This window comes from Giraffa tippelskirchi, chromosome 14, assembly GCF_054371585.1.
Source record: "Giraffa tippelskirchi isolate mGirTip1 chromosome 14, T2T-mGirTip1v1.2.pri, whole genome shotgun sequence".
NCBI classification, from domain to species: domain Eukaryota; kingdom Metazoa; phylum Chordata; class Mammalia; order Artiodactyla; family Giraffidae; genus Giraffa; species Giraffa tippelskirchi.
Window position 1 is genome coordinate 22,511,585 of NC_137288.1, and position 19,630 is coordinate 22,531,214.

Below are 19,630 nucleotides of genomic sequence, written 5' to 3' on the forward strand. Positions count from 1 at the left end.
ACCATGCAGAGGCAGCCCTGCAGAGGGGCAGCTTGCTGGACCCAAAGATGGAGTGACAGGGGGATACAGGGTCCTGACACAGCAGATGGACAGTTAGCTGAAGCTCATTTTAGTGTGCACAACGTTCAAAAGTAGGGATCTAAGGGGGGTGAGGGCCTCCCAGGTGGCACTAGTGGCAAAGAACTCACCTGCTAACGCAGGTGATGTAAGGCTCTGGTTCTATTCCTGGGTTGGGAAGACCCCTGGAGGAGGAACTGGCAACCCATTCCAGTATTCTTGCCTGGAGAAGCCCATGAGTAGAGACTGGTGGGCTACAGTCCATGGGGTGGAAAAGAGTCAGACACGATTAAAGTAACTAAACAAAGGGGTGAAGGAGAGGGTGGGACGAATTGAGAGATTAGCACTGATAGAGATTTACACTATCATTTGTAAAACAGCTAGATAGTGGGGAGCTGCTGTATAGCACAGGGAGCTCAGCTTGGTGCTCTGTGATGACCTAGAAGGGTGGGGTGGGGGAGGGAAGGAGGGAGGCTCAAGAGGAAGGGGATACACGTATACATAGAGCTGATTCACGTTGCACAGCAGAAACTAATACAACACTGTCAAGCAATTATACTCCAATAAAAATAAGTTTTCGTTTATATTAAAAAAAGAAAGTAGGACCACGGTGAAACTGAAAAAGCAAACCACTGGAATTGGAACTTAAACAGAAGACTCTAGGGATATGTGTTAGGTTTAATTCTCCAGTTATCAATTTCTAGAGTTTATCAGTCTTTAGTGAGTAAACCAGGATTTATCAGTATCATACATGTTACACTTAATGGTATATGTTTTTGTTGTTGTTCAGTTGCTAAGTTGCATCCATCTCTTTGTGACCCATGGACTGCAGCATGCCAGTCTTCCCTGTCCTTCACCATCTCCCAGAGTTTGCTCACACTCATGTCCATTGAGTCAGTGATGCCATCCAGTTATCTCATCCTTTGCTTAATTTAACTGTTAATCAGCTTACACATTTTCCTCTCAAAACAAACTAACTTGTCTCGTTTTCAATGTCTCAAATCAAAGAACCTCTCTCAGGTGATGGTGCATTAGTCCCATTCATCCTCAGTCAGTTCAGCTGCTCAGTCGTGTCCAACTCTTTGAGACCCCATGGACTTCAGCACGCCGTGGGGTCACAAAGAGTCGGACACGACTGAGCGATTGAACTGACTGAAGGTGAATGGGACTAACGCATTCATCTTAAATGGCATCAACTCACCTCAGCCACATTCTGATGTCTACGAAGGGACTGCTCTGGACTGAATCTACAAGACCCACCCCACTTATCTCCATTACACATCAGAACCTGGACACTGCAGAGTAATAAGTCATTAACTTTTGCTCAAACCAGTTCTATCTTCGATTTGTTAACTAGCATACCAACCTTATAAAACCATGTCCAAATTTTACAAGATGCATATAGTCTTGTTATGAGAGGGTGCAACTGCAGGTTTGGCGTTTTTATTCCATGTGAGTCTAAGAAGAGCATTAAAAATTGAAAGTCTCATTACACTGTCACTGCTACACAGTGTTTCACTTTCTCTAAAGAAATAACTTGAAGATCACAACACATTTCAGATCACATAGGGCCACTAGCTTCTGTTTTTTTAATCACTTCTTCCAAATCTCATAGCAGGATAGCTAAGAACCAGATAGTTATAAACGGGCAATTCTATTCCGCAGTGACTGAGTCAGCTAGAAATGTAAGTTGTTACAACCTCATTCAAGTTGTCTTTTGGATCGAACAATCAATAAACCAAAAAGTCTCCCATTATCCCCAAAGTAAATAGACTGCTCATAAAAGAGCTTTCCTGATATCACTTGGACCTGAAGAAGTATGTTTACCCACAGACCATGTGACTGGGCAGCTGCCGGGAACTTTTTTCTAATGTCACACCTTAATGTCACACCCTAATGTCACACCCTAATGTCACACTCTAATGTCACACCCTAATGTCACACTCTAATGTCACACCCTAATGTCACACCCTAATGTCACACCCTAATGTCACACCCTAATGTCACACCCTAATGTCACATCCTAATTTGACTTCTTAAAGTGTTAGTCGCTCCACCATGTCTGACTCTTTGCGACCCTATGGACTGTAGCCCACCAGGCTCCTCTGTCCATGGGATTTTCCAGGGAAGAATACTGGAGTGGGTTGCCATTTCCTTCTCCAGGGGATCTTCCTAAACCAGGGATCGAAGCTGGGTCTCCTGCATTGCAGGCAGATTCTTTACCATCTGAGCCACCAGGGAATTTGACTACTTAAATGCAATACAGTTGATATCCCCCTTCATACTGGATCTATACCAGCTGTTATTTTAAGCTATGCAAGCTAGATTTTAACAACTGAAAGTCATATTTGACTATGAACTGAATAATCATCAGAATTTGTTAGTTGTTACACTAGCTTACTTTTATCAAATTAAATTTAATACTACAAACTTGAAAAGTTCTATAACTTGGGGGACACACTTGAGGTATAGAACCTTTCTGAGGAGACTTTCCTTCATTCTTAAGCAGAAGTTGAGCCCTAAAATAGTATTATCCTATTATTATAACTGTAATTTAATTACTATTAAGTAATCCACATGGTTCAAAGGAGTTCTTAATCAGGAAAGAGGAATTTAAAAAAATCAAATAAAAAACATTTTTGATAAAATAACACACACATATTTTATTATAATATTAATGAATAGTAATTGGATTTTATAGTAGTCCAAGAACATATTCTTACTTCGGTGCTTCTAAAACTTTAATGCAAATGTGTAACCAGTTCATTTCTAATATTCACAGGTTCGATGCCACAAGTGGGAGGCAATACAGGTTTTGCAATTGCATATACAATAAAAATGCTAGTCAAAAATGGCTTAAATGTGTGCCTATTACCTTTACTTAAATGTGTGCCTATTAGCCATTTTTGACTAGCATTTTTATTGTATATGCAATTGCAAAACTTGTATTGCCTCCCACTTGTGGCATCGAACCTGTGAATATTAGAAATGAACTGGTTACACATTTGCATTAAAGTTTTAGAAGCACCGAAGTAAGAATATGTTCTTGGACTACTATAAAATCCAATTACTATTCATTAATATTATAATAAAATATGTGTGTGTTATTTTATCAAAAATGTTTTTTATTTGATTTTTTTAAATCTAAATTTTAAATTTAAAATCTAAATTCAAGAATGATTTTTGACTGCATCCTTTTTGGACTCATTTGTGGGAGGAAAGAGTACTGGAAACCTGAGAAGCAGAAAAAATCATAGAAAATCCTCTGGAAAAAGATGTCTTCTTAAAACAATCAGTAATAAAATATAAGATACAGGTATATTTTACTGACAAATATAAACAATTACAGGGAAAGATATTATTTTAGAATGTAATGTTGTCTTAGAAACAAAGCTATAGGATTTGGAAAATACAATGTGAATAAACTGAAACAGGTATTAACTGATATCCAGGTATTCTAGGTACAAAGTATTATTTGTGTAAAAATTTTTAAAATTTTAATGATAAATATATCAATATATTGAGATTTGGGTTTTACACAAATATTTTTCATTTTACTGTGGGAGAATTTATTCAATTATGAATATTCCATTACAAATTCTGAATGGGAGAAATTATAAAAATAACTACATTACAGAATAAACTCAATGCTTCAAGTAATTATTTAGGAAATTAACCAAGTTGTTCAGACTTTAAATATTATTTGTTCTAAATTATTTGGAGATAACTTTTCAGATTTCATATACTGACAAAGACATATCTGAGTTGCTTTTTCCTTCTCTCTTTTCCTTAATGAAGATAACAGAATCTATTACCCAACCTCTGGGTTTCCAACATCTAAGCAATCTGCTTATTCATTGGAAGGACTGATGCTGAAGCTGAAACTCCAGCATGTTTTGGCCACCTGATGCGAAGAGCTGATTCATTTGAAAAGACTCTGATGCTGGGAAAGATTGAAGGCAGGAAGAGAAGGGGATGACAGAGGACGAGACGGTTGGATGGCATCACTGACTCAATGGACATGAGTTTCAGTAAGCTCCAGGAGTTGGTGATGGACAGGGAGGCCTGGCGTGCTGCAGCCCATGGGGTTGCAAAGAGTCGGAGATGACTGAGAGACTGAACTGAACTCAAGCAATCTGCTCCTTTAGTCACTAGGCAATGAGCATACCCCCAAAACAGAAGAATGAACAAAGGCTCTCTTTTCAAGGAATAGCAAAATGCAGAAATTTTCATTAGTATTCAAGAATGTGTTACTCACAGTGGTTACAGCAGACCTGGTGGGCTGCGGTGATTTGCACACACACACACAGGACACTGATCACCATCCCCCACTTGCCATCACAACACAGAGCAATCTGTTACTTGGCAATTTAAGTAAGTTTTTTCCATGGGGCAGTCAAATTAATCTCTCAAACTTGTTCTGAAAAACAATGGTCTCTTTAAAAAAGGAGAATGATAAACATATCATGATAACAAAACTGAAGTATAAACTTTACTCATTGACTAATTCAACAAATGGTCCTTAGCATGGTGGTGGGGGCAGTTCTGGTGGAGTGGGGGAGAAAGACTCCAGAGTCACGTGTTCACTGAGCTTAAAATTCCACAAAGCGGAGAGATTCCGAACAGAGTACAGGAAGTCCAGGTTCCAGTGCTGGGGGGGCTGGAGGCATGACATCCTAAGCTGAGGAGGGAAGGAACGGGGAGGTAGCCAGGTGAAGTGTGTGTGAGGGTTTACTAGTCTGGGGGAGCCCGTGCAAGGGCCACAGGTTAGGAAGGGAGCAAGACGCCCATATGACCGAGTGCACACGTGTCTTTGTGCTCGTGAATCATACACAAGTTGCACCGGTACACATTTAGATATATTTTTGTTGTTTGTTGTTATTACTGTCAGTTTCTTCATAGAATATTAGAATATTTCTGCAATTCTCTCCCTACTCTGTTTTTAACTTGAAAATATATCACAATCTACATGGCTAGTGGGAAACTGCTATGTAACACAGGGAGCCCAGCCTGGCACTCTGCGACGACTTAGAGGGATAGGATGGGGGGAGGGGAGGGAGGTTCGCGAGGGACGGGACATATATAATTATGAACGGTTTGCATTGTTGTAAGGCAGAAACCAACACAACATTGTAAAGCAGCTTTCCTTCAATTAAAATATGTTAAAAAATGAAAAAATATATCATAGATGACCTTACAGATAACTGATATAGATCTAATATTTTATTGCAAATTTTACTGAGATAATTGTAGATTTACATGTAGTAATAAGAAATACTACAGAGAGATCCTATGTATATTTTGCCCACTTTCCTCCAATGTTAGTATTTTGCAAAAGTATACTACAACATCATAACCATCAGAATGATGTTGGAAGACCACTGATTTTATTCAGATTTTCTCAGTTTCACTTGTGTGTGTGTGTGTGTGTGTGTATGAAGTTTGACACAATTTATCACTCGTGTGGGTTTGTGTGTGCACCACCATCATCAAGGTAACCACTCAGTTCCAACAGAAGCTCATGTTACCATTTTATGACCACACAGTCCTGCTCTCCAGACACCCAACTCCATCCCTAACCTCTGGCAACTAACATGTCCTCCATTTGTAAAATGCTTCCTTTCATAGATGTTGTATAAACGAAATCACAAAGTATAAGCTTTTGGGACTGGCTTTTCTTCACTGGGCATAATTCACTTGCGATTCCTCCAGATTGCTATATCTATCAAATGTTTGCTCCTCTTTACTGTTGAGGAGTAGTTCATGGGGTCGGTATACCACAGCTCGTTGAAGCATCTCTGGGCTCTTTTCAGTTTTGGACTATTATGAATACTTTTCGTACAGGTGTGTATGTGTGTGTGTGTGTATGTGTGCGCACTCATGCGCATATGTTTTCTTTTTTTTCTTCCTGAGATACATGTCCAAGAGTACAATTGCTGGATTGTGTAATAACTACATATTTAATTTTATAAAAAGCTGCCACCCATTTTCCAGGGTGGCTGTACCACTTGACATTCCTACCAGCAACGTATGAGTGATCCAGTGTTCCTGAAACCGTACAAGCATTCAGTGGTCTCACTAATTTTTTTTTTTATTTTAGCCATTTAGACAGATGCATAGTCATGTCTCATTATGGTCTAATTTGCATTCCCCTGATGACTAACTTTTCAAAAACTTCATGGTTACATTAACATATGCATGTGCCTGTGCTAAGTCACTTCAGTCGTGTCTGATTCTTTGTGACCTCACGGACTGTCGCCCGCCAGGCTCCTCTGGCCATGAAATTCTCCAGGCAAGAATACTGGAATGGGTTACTATGCCCTCCTCCAGGAGATCTTCCCGACCCAGGGACAGAACCTGTCTCCTGTGTCCGCTGCAGTGGCAGGCAGGTTCTTTACCACTGCGCCACCTGGAGATCTCACATATGCATAATTGCATACAAACAGGACAGTTTGTACGCTGAATATTTTCTTCTGTTCACTGTATTTTCTTACTTCTCCTTTTTGCTTGCTGATTTTACCCATCTTCCTTTCCATCCCACTTCATTATCATCTCCTCTCACCCAGGTAATGCTTGTGAAGACACGCACTCTTTCTCTCACTTTTTCTTTTACAAAATGTGATTATTCAGTACATACTTCTCTGCTGGTTGTTTTGCTTGAAGAACCACACTTCACAAAAATGCCTTTAAGTTAATTGGGTTAATTAGAATTCTTCCTAGTGATTGTATAATATTTCATGATAAGGATATACTATGATTTATTCAACGATTTTCTTGATAGGCATTCAGCAATTTTGTTATTATTACACATAATGTATAATACACAGAATACGTTCCCCAAAAAGTTCACCGAGTCAAGGGTATGCATGTTTACAACAGCAGTTGTCAGTTTTCTTGAAAAAATAATTGAAACAATTCACATTCCCACTAGCCATTATGACAGTACAATTTTATCTGCACTTTCATTACAAATAAATGTGAGATCTCTTTTTAATCCTGGCTTTAATCTTGTTATTTTGATTTTCACAACTCTGCTTTTCACTTTAGTCTGTTTCCATATAATTTTTTCATTTTAATAAAATATATAGACTACTGCATCTTAGTATCTATCTAAAAAACATAACTTCCAAGGAAAAGTACTCAAATTCCTTGTCAGTTTTTAAGTACTTCCTTTTTTCCCACTGGCATGCCACGAAGTTAAGACAATTTAAAAAAACCGTGCCATGACTTCTTAAACATTTTTACTACCATCTAAAAGTAGACTGTTACATCCACATATTAAACATGGTTTAAAAAATAATACCCTCAAATTAATCATAATTTAAGCTAGCTGAAAACTCTCTGCAAGAATTGCACACAAAAGCGTTCTTCATTTTTACACTTAGATCTTGCCTCAGCTTCACTGTCAGGAAACTCTTCTCTTGGAATTTAAGGCCATTTTCTTTGAGTGAAGAGACCTTCATTTCTCAAAATTCTTACATGAACTATGAAACAGCCACCGATGACAAAGTAAATAAAAACTTCCAATTTCAGACTTGGGGGTTATAGCTGTGAGCCTAAATTTCAGAATTATGGCAGAAACCAACACAATGTAAAGCAATTGTTCTCCAGTTAATAATAAATTAATTAAATAAATAAATTTCAGAACTATGTAGAAACATAATTCAATATCCTTCTTGTCTGAAATAATAGCCTCCAGTATTGCCTCTGTACCCGAAACACAATTCAGGACAATTAAAAATTGTAAAACAACAGTGAAAATTGAAACATACAAACAACAGAGAAAATGATCTTTTATCTGTTTTGGAAAACTAGTTTTCTGAGAGTTGTTAGATTTAACCTGAGACATTATTTAAGAGCTCAGAGAAAACTGAAGTGGTCAAGTAGTAAGACAGTGAACAAGAAGGCACAGATATTAATAAATGATTATTAATGGATATTAATATATGATACCAGCAAAGCTGGGACAGGTTCTATTATCACATGGGGATTTATATTACCAGAAAGACTTCTATTCAACCACCACAAAAGTCAATTCTAAATGATGAAATGAGGTCAGATGGCAAGTGAAGAAAGTATATAAAAAGGATAAAGGCATTCAAGGAAAGAGGAACACTTTGACACATTCTAATTCAATTTAGCAAAACTAAGATAAGTGTAGGTGAGTAGGTGCGAGCAATTTATTTAGGCAAAGTGAACTTATCAGTCTTGAATAATATAATCCAGTAATAAATACACCTATAAACTTTAACCATAAATACAGAAGCTTTACTCCTGTTTAAAAGTTACTGAACAAAGCATCTCCTAAAAGACTTAACTATCATTTTAAATTCACATCTTTCAAAGATGGTGCTTTCTGCTTCCATCAATTATAAAATGAAAACACCACTCCATTGAGAAAAATCTTTAAAAAACTATAATAAGCCAACTACTATATGACACAGCACAGGATTCCAGGGCTTCTCTGGTGGCTCAGCTGGTAAAGAATCCGCCTGCAATGGGGGAGACCTGAGTTCAATCTCTGGGTTGGGAAGATCCCTTGGAGAAGGGAACAGCCACCCACTACAGTGTTCCGGCCTGGAGAATTCCTATGACTGTATAGTCCATGGGGTCACAAAGAGTCGGACATGACTGAGCAACTTTCATGAGTGACTTTCACTTTTCACAGGGATTCCAAAATGAGAAACACTGCAAGTGCCAACGATAAACCGCCTAGTGTCTCAATAATGTCAGAGTGCATTTATGAACTGGGATGCTAAAATTCAATCTGAAATGTATTTAACTTGTAATACTGAGGATCCACGAAAGCAACCAATTGCTCACAGGTCTGCTCTGGAGCATCTAGGGACCGTGGCTGTGCCTGCGTGCCACACTCTTACACTGTTAAGGCCTTACCAACTGCCTCCAATGGCACTTGGCAAGAACCAGAGCACGCATCAGAAGCTTGCTCTAACAATCACCCCCACCCCCACCCCCCGCCAGCATTGTTTACTTAATTCTCCAAGCTTGAATGGAAACCTCAGGAGTCCTCAGACCACCTGGGAACAAAATCCAGACACAGCAAGATAATAAACAGGCACCCATAACATCTGTAGAAACAGAGATACCAAGCTTACTAATAGCTTTCCACAGCGCATTCTCACCACAATAAGCCGTGCAAGTCATAAGTGGACCTTAATCCATCCGGACTATTGTCTCAGAAGCAGCTCCATGTCTTCAAGCTGGAGACAGGGCTGTGATTGCTTACCTGATTCACAGGCAAATGTCTTTGATGTTTCATCATGAAAGATAATTGCCACTGCATGCTTCTTTGTCTCTCGAGGCAGCCTGGTTATATTTTTGATGTTGTGCAGTTCAGTTACCTTAAACGAAAAACATTTTTAACTTAGTATACAGTATATACTCTATGTGGGGTGCTCACACAAAATGATCCATTACTTCTGTTCTAAGCCACTTTCCAATGGGTATTTTTACTTGTTTCTAATTAACAGGAGTCAAATACCATGCAGAATGAAAACAAAAAATTTTTTTGATGCCATCAATTGTGGTTATGCTTTGCTCAATTTTGAAAGAGTCTAAAAATTATGTAGAAGAATAACTCTGAAAGCAAGGATTCCTGTGTTTTTTAAAAAATTGTATCTTTTGCAAACAATAGCCAGTATGGCGCACAGAAGATTCTCAATAAATTTCTATCAAATATTGATCGGATTTAACATCTCATCTCTCTCCTAAATCCCACTCATCATGCAAGTCCCTGGTAGAAATGCAGTCTAACTGACACCTGTCAATCAGCAGACAGTGACTCTAAAATTCTGGAAACATTACATATAAGCAATGGACTTCCTTCCCAGCCCAAACCACATAGTGTTCACAGACCCTCATGCCCCTGATCACCACCCTGTTCTCTCAGCAAGGCTCATTCATGATTTATGGACCCAGGTTAACAACTCTACTCTTTTGGCAACTAATAATTTTAATGAACAAGTATTTTAGCTCTCGGTTCTGTGGGTACACGTCTTTCCATTATAACTTTTGCATTTTTATTTTTCTCCACAGTCCCTGGAAATGAGCAGTTTGTCTACTTCTTCACTTACTCTGCAAACACAACTTTACGATAATAATGTTGTGTGAGTTAATTTCTAAAATGCACTTCTCAACATGCTACATGTCAGTATTTCTTCTCATAAAAGATCCAACAGGTTTGTTTTCATTTCCATTTAGTTCAAATACTTAAAAATTTCTCTAAGTTTCTTGGACCTATGTGCTATTGAGAAGCGCGTCGTTCACTCTCCAAGTATTTCAGAATTTTCTAGCTGTTTTCTATTACTGGTTTCTAGTTTCACTGCATTCTAGTCTGATTTCATATGGTCTGAGAGCAAGTACAGTACGGTTTCCATTGTTTTTAAAATTGGTTGTATTCTATGGCCCAGAACATGATGCATCCTGATAAGTGCTCCATGTGAGCTGAGAAGAGTGTGTATTCTGCTATTTGATGAGATAAATGTCCATTACATCCAGTTAATTGATGGTGCTGTTGAGTTCACCTGGTTCTTCACTGATTTTCTGCCTGTTGGGTCTGTCCACTTCTGAGTGAGGTGTGTTGAAGACTCTAACTATGACAGTGAATGCATCTATTTCCCCTTGTTTGATCAGTTTCTGCCTCATGTTGTTTGATGATCTGTTGTCACGTGCACCCAGATTAAGGATCGTTTTGTCTTGGGAAAAGTGAAAGTGAAGTCGCTCAGTCGTGTCTGACTCTTGGCGACCCCATGGACTGCAGCCCACCAGGCTCCTCCGTCCATGGGATTTTCCAGGCAAGAGTACTGGAGTGGGGTGCCATTGCCTTCTCCAATATGTAGTACTTAATAAAAACCCTTGCTTTGAAGTCTACTTTGTCTGAAATTAAAACGTACTCTTGTTTTCTTTTGATTAATGTTAGTATAGCATATTTGAAGAGGAACTAAAGAGCCTGTTGATGAGGGTGAAAGAGGAGAGTGAAAAAGCTGGCTTAAAACTAAACATTCAAAAAACTAAGCTCATGGCTTCTAGTCCCATCAATTCATGGCAAAGAGATGGGGAAAAAGTAGAAGCAGTGACAGATTTTATTTTCTTGGGCTCCAGAGTTGCTGCACAGAGTGACTGCAGCCATGAAATTAAAAGACACTTGCTCCTTGGAAGGAAAGCTATGACAAATCCCAGTGTTTTAAAAAGCAGAGATTCCTCTTTGTGACAAAGATCCATTGGGACAAACCCATGTTTTTCCCAGTAGTCATGGACAGATGTGAGTCAGTCATTTCAGTCGCTCAGTTGTGTCCAACTCTTTGCAACCCCATGGACTGCAGCACACCAGGCCTCCCTGTCCATCACCAACTCCCAGAGCTTACTCAAACTCATGTCCATCAAGTCAGTGATGCCATCCAATCATCTCATCCTCTGTCGTCCCCTTCTCCTACTGCCTCCAATCCTTCCCAGCATCAAGATCTTCTTTAATGAGTCAGTTCTTTGCATCAGGTGGCCAAGGTACTGGAGTTCCAGCTTCAGCATCAGTCCTTCCAGTGAACACCCAGGACTGATTTCCTTTACCATGGACTGGCTGGATATTTTTGCAGTCCAAGGGACTCTCAACAGTCTTCTCCAACACCACAGTTCAAAAGTATCAATTCTTTGGCGCTCAGCTTTCTTTATAGTCCAACTCTCACATCCATACATGACTACTGGAAAAACCATAGCCTTGACTAGACGGACCTTTGTTGGCAAAGTAATGTCTCTGCTTCTTAAAATATGCTGTCTAGGTTGGTGATAGTTTTTCTTCCAAGCAGCAAGTGTCTTTTAGTTTCATGGCTGCAGTCACCATCTGCAGTGATTTTGGAGCACAAAAAATAAAGTCTTTCACTGTTTCTGTTGTTTCTCCATCTATTTGCCATGAAGTGATGGGATCAGATGCCATGATCTTAGTTTTCTGCATGTTTTAAGCCAACTTTTTGCCTTAATTTTAAGGCAACTTTTTCACTCTCCTCTTTTACTTTCATCAAGAGGCTCTTTAGTTCTTCTTCACTTTCTTCCATAAGAGTGTTGTCATCTGCATATCTGAGGTTATTGATATTTCTCCTGGCAAACTTGATTCCAGCTTGTGGAATCCAGCCTGGCATTTTGCCTGATGTATGCTGTGTATAAGTTAAATAAGCAGGGTGACAACATACAACCCTGATGTACTCCTTTCCTAATTTAGAACCAGTATGTTGTTCCATGTTCGGTTCTAACTGTTGCTTCTTAACCTGCATACAGTTGTCTCAGGAGGCAGGTCAGGTGGTCTGGTATTTCCATCTCTTTCAGAATTTTCCACAGTTTGTTGTGATCCAAACAGTCAAAGGCTGTGGCGTAGTCAATAAGCAGAAGTAGTTGTTTTTCTGGAACTCTCTCGCTTTTTTGATGATCCAACAAATGTTGGCAATTTAATCTCTGGTTCCTCTGCCTTTTCTAAAACCAGCTTGAACATCTGGAAGTTCATGGTTCATGTATTTGACTTGGAGAATTTTGAGCATTACTTTGCTACCGTGTGAGATGAGTGCAATCGTGCGGTAGTTTGAACATTCTTTGGCATTGTCTTTCTTCGGGATTGGAATGAAAACTGACCTTTTCCAGTCCTGTGGCCACTGCTGAGTTTTCCAAATTTGCTGGCATATTGACTGCAGCACTTTCACAGCATCATCTTTTAGGATTTGAAATAGCTCAACTGGAATTCCATCACCTCCACTAGCTTTGTTCACAGTGATGCTTTCTAAGGCCCACTTGACTTCACATTTCAGGATGTCTGGCTTTAGGTGAGTGATCACACTATTGTGGTTATCTGGGTCATGAAGATCTTTTTTCGTGCAGTTCGTCTGTGTATTCTTGCCACCTTACGGATTCTTGCCATCTCATGGATGTGAGAGTTGGACCATAAAGAAGACTGTGTGCCGAAGAATTGATGCTTTTGAACTGTGATGCTGGAGAAGAGTCTTGAGAGTTCCTTGGACTGCAAGGAGATCAAACCAGTTGATCCTAAAGGAGATCAACCCTGAATATTCACTAGAAGGACTGATGCTGAAGCTGAGGCTCCAATACTTGGCCATGTCATGTGAAGAGCTGACTCATTAGAAAAGACTCTGATGGTGGGAAAGATTGAAGACAGAATGAGAAGAAGGCAGCAGGGGATGAGACGGTTTGATAGCACCACCGACTAAATGGACATAAATTTGGGCAAATTCTGGGAGACAGTAAAGGACAGGGACCCTGGCATGTTTCGGTCCATCAGGTCAAAAAGCTGCACAGGACTCAGTGACTGAACAACAACAAAGTATGGTTTTCTATAGCCACATATTTTTAATTTATAGATATCTTTACATTTATGGTGGGTTTCTTTATGATAGTGTATAGTTGCATCTTGTTTGATCCATTCCGACAATCCTCATCTTTTAATTGGTACATTTAAGCTATTGATGTTCAAAGTAAATATCGGTGTAACTGGACTAATATACTTGTCCTTCTTCTCTGTTTCTATTTTATCTTTCACTCTTTTTCTGTCTTTTGTGGTTTTAATTGTGAATTTTATGATTCCATTTTTCCTCCTTTCTAACATGTCAGCTATACCTTTTTTTCCCTTTTTTTTTAGTTGCTGCCCTACAGTATGTAGGCAATACATACTGTATGTATGAAATGGTATGAAATAGTATGAAATGGCAATCCACTCCAGTGTTCTTGCCTGGAGAATCCCAGGGATGGCAGAGCCTGATGGGCTGCCGTCTATGGGGTCGCACAGAGTCAGACACGACTGAAGCGACTTAGCAGTAGCAGCTACAGTATGAAATATACATTCTCAGCTAATTCAGTTCCAAACTACTGTATGTATGAAATGGTATGAAATAGTATAAGATGGCAATCCACTCCAGTATTCTTGCCCCGAGAATCCCAGGGACGGCGGAGCCTGATGGGCTGCCGTCTATGGGGTCGCACAGAGTCGGCCACGACTGAAGCGACTTAGCAGTAGCAGCTACAGTATGAAATATACATTCACAGCTAATTCAACTCCAAACTACAATATATTAAACTACACATATATCAGAGATATATACATATACATCTACTTATAATATATATATATTTATAAATGTATACAAAATCAAACACATTGTTGATGTTATTTTGAACAAACTGTCACCTGTTAGATCAATTAAGAATAAGAAAAAAATGAAACTTTTTATTTTATCCCTCTTACACCTTTTTGATGCTTTTCCTTTCTTTATATAGATCTGAGTATCTAACTTACATTATTTTTTTCTCCAAATAAATAATTTTAACAGCTTTTACAAAGTCAGTTTTACCAGCAATAAATTCAATTTTGTTTCAAAAAGTCAATATCTGCTTCACTTTTAAAGATAATTTTACAGGACACATAGAACTCTAGGTTGATGGATTTTTTTCATCTTAAAACAGTAAATATAGTTAGCCCTCGATATCCGAGGCTTCCACATCCTCAGATTCAACCAACCTTGGATTGGGTACTACTTTTACAATCCACGCTTGGTTGAATTTGAGGACACAGGACTCGCAGATATGAGAGTCAGCTGTACTCGCTATTTTATGTAAGGGGTTTTGAGCATCCATGGATTTTGGTATCCATGCAGGATACTGGAACTGACTCCCCATTAGATACCAAAGGATGGCTGTATTTTACTCTAATCTCCTGTTGCTTGCATAGTTTCTGAGGGAAAGGTAAACGTAATTCCTCTTTGTTCCTCTATGGAGAAGGTGGTTTTTTCCTCTCTCTGGTTTCTTTCAGGATTTTTTCCTTGATTTTCCATAGTTTGAAAATGACCAGGTGCACTTTTTGTTCATTTTTAACGTGGGGAGCAGTTATCCTGCTTGGGGATTCCTGGATCTGTAGTTTCGTGTCTGACATTAATCTGGGGAAATTGTTAGTTATTATTGTTTGAATTTTTCTTTCCTTCTTCTCATGTTGGTACTTCCATTATTCATATATTATACCTTTTATAGATGTCCCAACAGTCCTTGAGTGTTGGTTTTATTTTTACTGTTTCAGTCTTTGTTCTCTCTGCTTTTCAGGTTTGGAGGTGTCCTTTTATTTACTTACTTATGGCTGTTCTGGGTCTTTGTTGCTGCACAGGCTTTTCTTTAGTTGCGGCGAGTGGAGGCTACTCTCTAGTGGCCCTGCAGGAGCTGCTCACTGTGGCGGCTCCTCTTGTTTGCAGCACGGGGTCTAGGGCACAGGCTTCAGCGGCTGCAGCACATGGGCTCAGTGGTTGCAACTCCCCGGCTTTAAAACACAGGCTCAACAGTCGCGGTGCACGGGCTTAGCTGCTCCTCAGCATGTGGGATTCTTGCGGATCAGGGACTGAACTCGTGTCTCCTGCATTGGCAGGTGGGTTCTTTACCACTGATCCACCAGGGAAGCCTAGAAGCTTCTACTGAGACATCCTCAAGCTTGTAGATTCTTTCATCAGCCAGGTCCAGTTTATACGTTCATCAAAGGCGTCCTTCATTTCTGTTACAGTATTTTTTCTTTTTGGTTCCTTAAGACTTTCTGTCTCTCTTTTGACAGTCCCCATCTGTTCTTGTATACTCTCTACTTTATCCATTAGCACCCTTAGTGTAGTAATCATAGTTGTTTTAAATCCCTGGTCTGATAATTTCAACATCTCTGCCTTTTCTGATTTTGATGTTCCATCTATCTTTTCAAATTGTGTATTTTGAAGAGATATTTTCAAATATCTTTGAAACAATATTGGTATTTTACCTTTCAGTCATGCCTTGTAATTTTTTCTTGGTAGTCATTGATTTTTTTTTTTTTTGTAATATTTCCTTTTAAAATCGGTAATGATCTGGACTTCTAGCCTCATAAAATAACAAGCTTATCACTCAAGGTTGCTGTGCAGGCTGTCCAGAGGGGCTTTTATGGTCTCTGTCACAATAAATTTACAGTCTATAGTCTACATGCTGGAAAATTAATTTTAATATTTAAAAAATATTTATTTTTCTCTCTCTTTGTCATTATCTCATTTAAGGTTAACATGCGAAACTAAAATTGGTAAGGTAAGTGATTTCAAGTTAAATAAACTAAAAATGGTTTGCTTCATATATAGGCATGTATAAAAACACCTCCATATGTGCATATATGCATTCATATGTGAATTTATACATATACTATATCTATCTAATTCTCTAAAAAATATTCATTTTCTCTTCCGTGGAAGAAAAATCAGGCACTAGTATCTTATAGTGTCAGATCTAATATCCTGGGGAGAAAGATGAGAATTTTTTTGGAACAATGATTTGTATATTATATTTGAAGTACATTAAAGCATACTCTCAACAATAAACTCTTTTATTTTTAAATCATTTGATAATTGACTCAAGTAATAGTTAAGCCAAATTTTATCCTAAAATAGTAGATTAAAGATATTTTTAAAAGAGACACTATTTCCAAGTGTTATTAATTTTAAATAAGCAAATGATCTTACCAAAATTAAGTAGAGTCTAAAAGCAATGAAGATCATGTGTTGCTTAAGAATAGATATGGTCCATGTTAGGAAGCATAAAAGTGATACGCCACTATATAAGAGACATCATATATAATATCAATGTGTGCCAAACAATATCATAAAAACATTTATTATTCTGCTCAAAGTTGTTTTCCAAATATTTTTATCTACAAATATAAAAGAATATTGGAACTAATATTGTGGAGGACATCTTTTTTTCACTTCATAGCAAAAAATCAACAGAGCAAATTAATAAACAGCCTAGCAAAACGGAGCAAGCACTAGAGACTTTCTAACTTTTGTGCCTCAGGCAATCTGACAGGCAATGTAGTTCAAACAAAGTGTTTGCTCGTCTGTAAAATTCACATTTAGAAATGCAGAGAAGCTCTTCAAGCAGACATGGGTACACGGGTTTCCGCAACAGTGTGAGGCTTTCTGTTGATCAATAGGGCGATGCTCCTCACTTCAGTGTGTGCCCTGACACACTGCCGAGACGCCAGGAGGCATAAAATCTCACCTCTCAGACTGTCTTGATTAGGAGTTCAGATGTTCTATTAGATTACAAAACGTTACAAAATCATACCGGAAGATTTTCTAAGGACTTGGTATACCTTTGGAATTTGCAAGCATGCATACTCAGTCGCTTCAGCTGTGTCCGACCCTGCGACCTTATGAACTGTAGCCCGCCAGGCTCCTCTGTCCATGGGGATTCTCCAGAAAAGAATACTGGAGTCGAACGCTATGCCCTCCTCCAGGAGATCTTCCCAATCCAGGGATCGAATCTGCATCTCTTATGTGTCCTGCATTGGCGGGTGGGTTTTCTACAGTTAGCCCCACCTTGGAAACCCCTTGGAATCTGATATATCTTTAATTCAAAATATATTTTTAAAATATTTAGAATCATAGCAATTCAAGTCAAGATATATCTGAATCTCTTGTCCTCACTTTTCACTTTCAGTACTAAATGATTTTATGACCCAGTACAAAACTGTTTGCATTTTCTTAGAGGAAGATAATTTTTAAAATAATGTCTTTAAATGCTTTAAAATAAAAATATTTTTATTGGTCTACACAACTCAACAGTGTGACAGAAAACTGTGAACTTTTATTGAGTGTGAAATCCTTGCGTGCATGCTAAGTCACTTTAGCCCTGTCTGATTCTTTGAGACCCCATGGGCTGTAGCCCACCAGGCTCCTCTGTCTGCGAGATTTTCCAGGCAAGAATACTGGAGTGGGTTGCTATGTGTTTCTCCAGGGGATCTTCCAGATTCAAGGATTAAACCCGTGTCTCTACGTCTCCTGCATTGGCAGGCGAATTCTTTACCACTAGCACCACCAAATCCTAGAGCATTTCAATAATACATATCTATAAATTATTACATCGTTTAATAATTCAACCTATATTTCTGGAATATTAATTTTTCATATTGCTCTAAAAGGATAAAACATTAGTTTAATAATAAGGCATTAAAATAATTAAATATGAAATTAGCAGAATTTAATTAAAGGAAAAATTACTTGAAAATAATTTAGGTTGTTCAAGTCTAAGTCAATAAATGCCATAGTCAATAATTTAAAATACTGAGGTCTAGTAAGTGTATACAAAAACAGCATGGTGAACACCTTAAATATATACAAATTTTATTTTATTTTTTTAAAAAGAATACAGTAACTGGACTTTCTTGGTGACTCAGTAGGAAAGACTTTGTCTGCAATGCAGAAGATGTAGTTTCCATCCCTGAGTTGGGAATTTTCCCTGAAAGAGGAAATGGCAACCCTCTCCAGTATTCTTGCCTTGGAAATTCCTTGGACAGAGGAGTCTGGCAGGCTACAGTCTACAGGGTTGAAGAGAGTTGGACACAACTTAGTGACTAAACAACAACATTGTTTGGAGCCACTGCCTTTATTCCTGCTGCAGTTTTACCTATTATTGCCTTTGCTCCAAAACAAAGTGAAAATGACAAGTAATATGTTAGCGTTATGATGAAAAGAGTGCTGTCTGCGTAGACAATTCTGAGGTCCAGTGTTCCAAATACAGGCTTCTCTCGGGCCCACAACACCTGTTCTGTCCTGAAACTCTGCCAACGTCTATTCCACGCGCACTTCCCTTACCCCTTCCTCTCCACAACTTCACTACTTGTTCAAGAGCAAGACTCCTGCTCTTTCTCATCTTAAATATTTCCATTTGTTTTTCCATCTGCCTTCATACCCTTCATCTTCCATTATCTTGTTCACACTGGTCTTAGACTTATATTTTTAACCCTAACGTTTTATCATGCCTCTTCATTTATCATGCCTTCAGTTAGTTAGTCAGCATTAGATGATAAGTCGTGTCTGACTCTTTGCAATACCTGTAGCCTGCCAGGCTTCCCTGACCATGGGATTCTCCAGGCAAGAATACTGGAGTGGGTTGCCATTTCCTTCTCCAGGGGATCTTAACCCAGGGATCAAACCTGGGTCTCTAGCATTGCAGGCAGATTCTTTACCGTCTGAGCCACAAGGCATTAAAACCATTTAATTACACCTTAAAATTAAGTTCTCACTCCTTAGCAAGGACTTGATGACTTTAATGACTCAGTTCCTTCCTGGAAATTGAATCTCATCTTTCTCTACATTAACCTTGAACACAAGTTAGTGTCCAGCCATGTACAAAGTCTTTCAGTTGTCTTGAATAGAAATGTGCTCTTTAAAGGTGATGCTAAAGCTGAAGCTCCAATACTTTGGCCACCTGATGTGAAGAGCTGACTTATTAGAAAAGACCCTGATGCTCAGAAAGATTGAGGGCAGGAGGAGAAGGGGGTGACAGAGGATGAGTTGGTTTGATAGCATCACTGACTCAATGAACACAAATTTGAGCAAACTCCGGAGATAGTGGAGGACAGAGGAGCCTGGCGTGCTGCAGTTTGAGGTCGCAAAGAGTTGGACACGACTTAGCGACTGTACAACAACATTCAAAGGTTACAGGGTCTTTTACAGAATAATCTTCTTGGAGCTTACTTCAGCTTCTTATCAAGCTCACAATCATTCATCAAGAC

General features: G+C 38.7%; 1 protein-coding gene across 14 annotated transcripts in view; it reads right to left on the reverse strand.

The window, feature by feature from the left end:
• DOK6 (docking protein 6) overlaps positions 1-19,630 on the reverse strand; it is a 364,846-nt gene that overhangs the window by 214,389 nt on the left and 130,827 nt on the right. For all 14 annotated transcript variants that reach the window (XR_014074854.1, XM_081562684.1, XM_081562696.1 and 11 more), the window contains exon 3: positions 9,305-9,419. Coding sequence is in view for 10 of the 14 variants with exons in the window: in XM_081562684.1 (XP_081418810.1) it covers positions 9,305-9,419 (115 nt within the window). In the remaining 4 variants the exon portion in view is untranslated. The remainder of the gene's footprint in view (positions 1-9,304; positions 9,420-19,630) is intronic.